Source organism: Microtus oregoni, unplaced genomic scaffold (assembly GCF_018167655.1).
Source record: "Microtus oregoni isolate MIOR12 unplaced genomic scaffold, Mior012 000016F_ref0000370, whole genome shotgun sequence".
In the NCBI taxonomy this organism is placed as follows: Eukaryota; Metazoa; Chordata; class Mammalia; order Rodentia; family Cricetidae; genus Microtus; species Microtus oregoni.
In genome coordinates this window covers 322,346-327,463 of record NW_024543075.1, presented here as the reverse complement: position 1 = coordinate 327,463, position 5,118 = coordinate 322,346, and the positions used below count along the sequence as shown (strand labels likewise).

At 53.2% G+C, this 5,118-nt stretch overlaps 1 protein-coding gene across 1 annotated transcript; it reads left to right on the top strand.

Annotated features, from left to right (window-relative positions):
• Window positions 1-431: 431 nt before the first annotated feature.
• LOC121458067 (fibroblast growth factor 15-like) lies at window positions 432-4,858 on the top strand. Its single transcript, XM_041667190.1, has 3 exons — window positions 432-684; window positions 864-967; window positions 3,668-4,858. Exons 1-3 carry the CDS (start codon window positions 432-434, stop codon window positions 3,959-3,961), a joined length of 651 nt encoding a protein of 216 aa, XP_041523124.1. The 3' UTR covers window positions 3,962-4,858.
• The last annotated feature ends 260 nt before the right edge of the window (window positions 4,859-5,118 follow it).

Here is a 5,118-nt window from a genome sequence, read left to right as displayed (position 1 = left end):
CAGTAATTAATAGTGAAATTAAAACCGCCTATTCTATAATAACCACCAGGATGATACACATTGAACAATTGCTCCCCGGGGCACGGTGGCGAAGGAGAGTGGGGGCTCCTCCTTCTGCAGATCTGGTCGACTTGGGCGGGGTCACTGGGCTGGGCCTGAGAGGGTGTGTACGGGGGGGCGGAGACTTGATGCAATTAGGAGGAGAAATGCTCTGCTGCCACGGTCACCTACCCGCGGGCCTGCGGGATGAAACGTATATAAGGCTGCGTGCCCGAAGCCACAGAGCCGTCGGAGCAGCAGCGCTGCGCGCCCCGCGCCGCAAGCGCCCAGCTGCCTTGTTGGCCACGGACTCTGTGCGCCTGCCATTTGCGCTGCACCGCAGCCTCCACGCCACCTTTGTAGTCGTGCCTCACGAGCCCTTCCTTGGTGCCATGTGGAGAACGCAGAACGGGCGTGCAGTGGTCCGAGCCCTGGTCCTGGCCACTCTGTGGCTGGCCGTGGCTGGGCGTCCCCTGGTCCGGCGATCCCTGGCTCTGTCCGATGAAGAGCCACTCATTCTCTACGGTTGGGGCAAGAGCACCCGCCTTCAGCACCTGTACGCCGCTGGTCCCCACATCTCCAACTGCTTCCTGAATATCCGGAGCGACGGCTCCGTGGACTGCGAGGATGAACAAAACGAACGAAGTGAGTGTCTGCCAGCGCGTTCCCTGGGGTCCCTTGCGCCCCCAGGAGTTCGCGGGCGTGCTAACTTGGCCTTAACAAATCCCCTGGACTCCCAGACTGGGTTTGGGGAGGGGAGAAATAGTGTGGTTCCCACGTGTTGCTTGGTGCCGGCTGCAGCTTCTCCCTTCTCTTGCCTGCAGGTTTGCTAGAGTTCCGCGCGGTGGCTCTGAAGACGATTGCCATCAAGGACGTCAGCAGCGTACGGTACCTCTGCATGAGCGCGGACGGAAAAATACAGGGGCTGGTGAGTGTCCCCCACGCGGCGGAATGCTCCGGGCCGCGCTGGGTCCGTGTTGGGTCTTTTCACCCCCTGCTCGGGCCCAAAAGGAACGTCGAGGGCCAGGTATCTAGTGCTAGCGAAGCTAACGTTACTCTCCTCCCCCCTCCCTGCGGAAAGTGATGGCCCCAGGCTGTAGCGGGGGTCTGAGGAGGCCCGCAGAGCATGTCTAATCCTTCCTAAAGTTGAGCTCGGCTGGCTGCTGGGTCCCTTTCAGCTTTCGGCCCCTTTGATATTGAACAGGAAAACCCACCTCTGCCCTTTTCTTCTCCAGCCATTGCGTGTGTGGTCCTCGATATCCTTTCTCTCCCTCAAGCAAAAGAAAAAACAGAAGAAAGGAAGTGTCTTTTCAATTTCTATGTCCTTGGAACATGGTGATGTAGGACTAGGCTGCTTTAGAATGTCCCTAAAGGGCTCACCTGCTTGGGAGCTGGGGGGCTGGGGGTGGGGCGAGCTGGTCAGGTCTAGGTACTCCTGAAATCCGGGAGGCTGGAAGTGGGAAGGCTAGGGCTTTTGGGAACAAAGGCTGCGAGTTCAAAGAAGCCTCCAGCCCTCCCTCTAGCAGTACGGGAGGCAGCCGTGTGAGGTCCCTTGGCCAAGGCCTCCCAACCAGTCCTGGGCTCCTGGAAGGAGAGGGGACCAGTGGTAGTAGACGGTTCTCTGTGGGGAACGATGGCCACCGGGCTCCAAGTTTTTGTCGTTTCGCTTTTTCTTTAAGAGTCTTTAATTGTTTGTGGCTCTTCAGGTCGATTTCTCTACATGAAAAGACCACAAAGAAAGAAAAGGGAGAGCAGAGAAGAGAGGGGTCTTCGGGGAGGGAAGGCCTCTGCAAAGGAGCAGGTTACAAAGAAGTGGGTCCGGTGCCTGTCCTAAAGCTGATACTCCAGGCCCGAACAAATCTCCCATCACAGTGTTTCCTGAGATATTTGTGGTGAGGGTGCTGGGAGGGGCGTTCGACCTCCAGTCTATCTAATCTCACTGGGGTGGGAAGGCCTGTGGCAGCTTTGCCCCTCAATTCCAGTACTGCTCCGAATCCATTGGACGGACACAGTCCGTCGCAAATTCTCCCTGACTTTTTTTTTTTTTAAAAAAAAGAAGCCCCACAATCTATTATTCCTATATGAAGAAAGGGTGACCAGTTCTCCCAAAGAATTCTCCAAGAGAAACACATCCCGTGTTTATCTACACTGCACCTTTTTCTGGGAGCACGGCCTCTGCTGCCTGGTGGCTCTATCCCCGTGCTGTCAGCCAGGGCAGGAGCCGCGCGTTCACGGAATTAGCCTGTTATCAGAGCCTTATCTGCCATCGCTCTTCCACCTGCAGTTCAGCGACCTCAGCAGGCTTAGGAGAAACGCGACTTGTGTTTACAGAACCATCCAGGCTCCCCAAAGGGATGTGGCACCAGTTAGGGAGACTGCCACTGGTACCTGAACCCTGGGGGACTAGGAATGTTCTGGTATTGAGAATGGGGGACAAGTTTCCGGCCACCCACAGGGTCGGGGCTTGGCCCTGGGTGTGGGGGAGGGGCTGCGGATTATCAGGCAGATCCTGGCTTGCTGCCTGTGAAGGGGGGCTTCTCTACTCACAATGGTAGGAGACTCCATCACCTCAGCATTAGAAAAGCTTCCTGTGCTACAGGTCTAGACAGGAACTCCCTCTTCCCCCGGGGCCCCAGGCAAAGCCTAAAACGCCTAAAACTGGGAGCAGAGTTCTCCAAGTGGTAAATAACACCAGACTTTAATGTCACTAGTTAAAAGCCAGGGAAACTTGCACCCTGCCATTGGCTGCGAGAGGATTGCCCAGCCAAGGGCTGGGATGGATAACTGGTACCTGCCAGGCATGTTGGCACGCACCTGCCAGCCCAACCCTCTGGAAGCTGAGGTAGGAGGACTGCTGTAAGGTCAAGGTTATGGAGTGAGACCCTCTCTTAAAGACGTGCCAGGACTAGGGAACAGAGCTCAGCTGGTCGAGCCCTGTTGCCTAGCTGCTCCAAGTTCTGGGTTCAACTGAATATTGCATAATCTGAGCACCTCTGCTCCCTCACTTGGGACTGGAAGGCAGGAGGATCAGGAGTTCAAGGTCAGCATAAGTTACGTGAGACTGTTTCAAAAAGAAAATGCAGGCCTGACAAGATATTGGATGCCTTTAATCCATGTACTCCTGGAGGCAGAGGCAGGTGGATTTTTTTTTTTTTTTTTTTTTTAGTTCAAGGCTAGCCTTAATGAGTTCCAGGCTAGCCAGGGCTTCATTTACTAAGATTCTGTCTCAAGAGAAAGTGCTAGGATCTAACCGATATGGAAGTAGAAAAGGACAAGATCTCCTGAGTAAGTTGGGAGCATGGAGACCTTGGGAGAGGGTTGAAGGGGAGGGGAGAGGCAGAAAGGGGAGCAGAGAAAAATGTAGAGCTCAATAAAAATCAATAAAACTAAAAGAGAGAGAGAAAGTGCTAGGGTACTTCAGGAGTGGACTATCAGGGCTAGTCTCAGGCAGCCTAGGCTAGCCTTTAACTCCTGATCTCTTATCTCTGCCTCCCAAGTTATGGGATGAGAGGTGATTTTTTTTTTCTCTGTGCTTAAAGGCAATTGCTAGAGAAGCACACTGGTGGCCATGGGGATGGGCCACCACCACAGCGCTTTTGCTCATGGTTGTCTGTCTCTTTCTCCAAAGATTCGTTACTCGGAGGAAGATTGCACCTTCAGGGAGGAACTGGACTATTTAGGCTACAACCAGTACAAATCCCCGAAGCACCGCCTCCACATCATCCTCATCAGGTCCAAATACAGGCAACAGCTCCAGGACAAAGCGCCCTCCAACTTTATCCCCGTGTTTCCCCGGTCCTTTTTGGAAGCCAGGGACCAGCTGGAGTCTAAACTGTTTCCCCTGCCCCTGGATCCCGACAGCATGGATCCATTCGGGATGGTGGAAGACATGGAGGTGAAGAGCCCCAGCTTCCAGAAGTGACAGACTTCCCACAGGATGAAGAAAACCCCAATACCCCATGAATTCCCCTTTAGGAGGATGTGCTAGAAGCTGTACATATTCTAAGTGTCGTTGACCGTGTGTGGTTTTAGTGGCTAGACTTGATCGTGAACCTAAATTGACTACCTGCCCGGCTACCATCTGAGTCCCACTGACTTAGGCGGCTGCTGACCTGTGGCTAGGTGACTCCAGTTCTGTTTGAATACCTCCACTAATGGGGAACTCACTCCTATGAGACATTCTTAATTTTGAGCCAAATCTGTGTGGTTTGGACATTTTCAGCAGGGTAGCCAGAAAATGTGAAGTCTACTTAAAATTCATGTGCAGGAGGTGGGCTCAGAAGTATGTGTTGACTGGCTGGACCCTGTGGGGTCTCAACTTGCCCCCAAGTGCCTCCTGACTAGAACTGATGGGGGTCACAAACTCGGAACAAAGAGCAGCTTGGAAAACCTTGGGAGCCTTGCAGGATGATTTTTGAGATTAAGAATTCCAGCTGACCACTTAATTTCCCTTTCCCATACTTCTAGATATCAGATGGAAGTGGCCCTCAGCCAGGCTTAGGAGTGGACCCTCAGCTGAGTGGGTAGCCAAGCTGCCACCTGTGCCCCAGCAGTTTATCTGCCCAGGTCACACCCCTTCTCAGAGCTCACCTGGGCTCTCCAACCCCAGAGTACGGAGCTCATGGGCCGGCTGTGGCCACTTGTGCTCTTCCCCAGCTCCTGGCTCTTACCTCTGGTCACCAGGCATTGTGTGGATCGGTGGTGTGTCCCCTGCTGCCTGTATCAACCTGCACCCTGCATTTGCAAAAGAATAACAAGATTGGGAAGCCCTAAATTTTTCAGCAGCTGCAGGGGAGCTGTGGCGCCTCTCCACCGCACTTACTGGGCAGTGTGATATTTATAAGTAATTTATTTTGTAGACATCTCTTATTTTCTTACTTTATTTATGCCCCAGATCATATTTATGTACATGACATTTGTTTTCTACATTAAAAAGCAGTTGGTTTGTATCAAATTGTTCTGTTCCAAGTGGGATGCAAATGAGGCAGAAAAGAACCACGGGAGGGGTGACAGCCCTGTCCCAGATAGGGGGCCTGGCGCCTTTGTTGGCAATGAGTAGCTTCCTTTCTGCCTGCTCAG

Excerpts from the sequence above, each read along its gene's own strand:
- LOC121458067 (XM_041667190.1), top strand. The coding sequence starts at position 432 with ATGTGGAGAACGCAGAACGGGCGTGCAGTGGTCCGAGCCCTGGTCCTG. Across the intron at positions 685-863 it reads GGATGAACAAAACGAACGAA|GTTTGCTAGAGTTCCGCGCG; the intron begins GTGAGTGTCTGC and ends TCTTGCCTGCAG. Across the intron at positions 968-3,667 it reads ACGGAAAAATACAGGGGCTG|ATTCGTTACTCGGAGGAAGA; the intron begins GTGAGTGTCCCC and ends CTTTCTCCAAAG.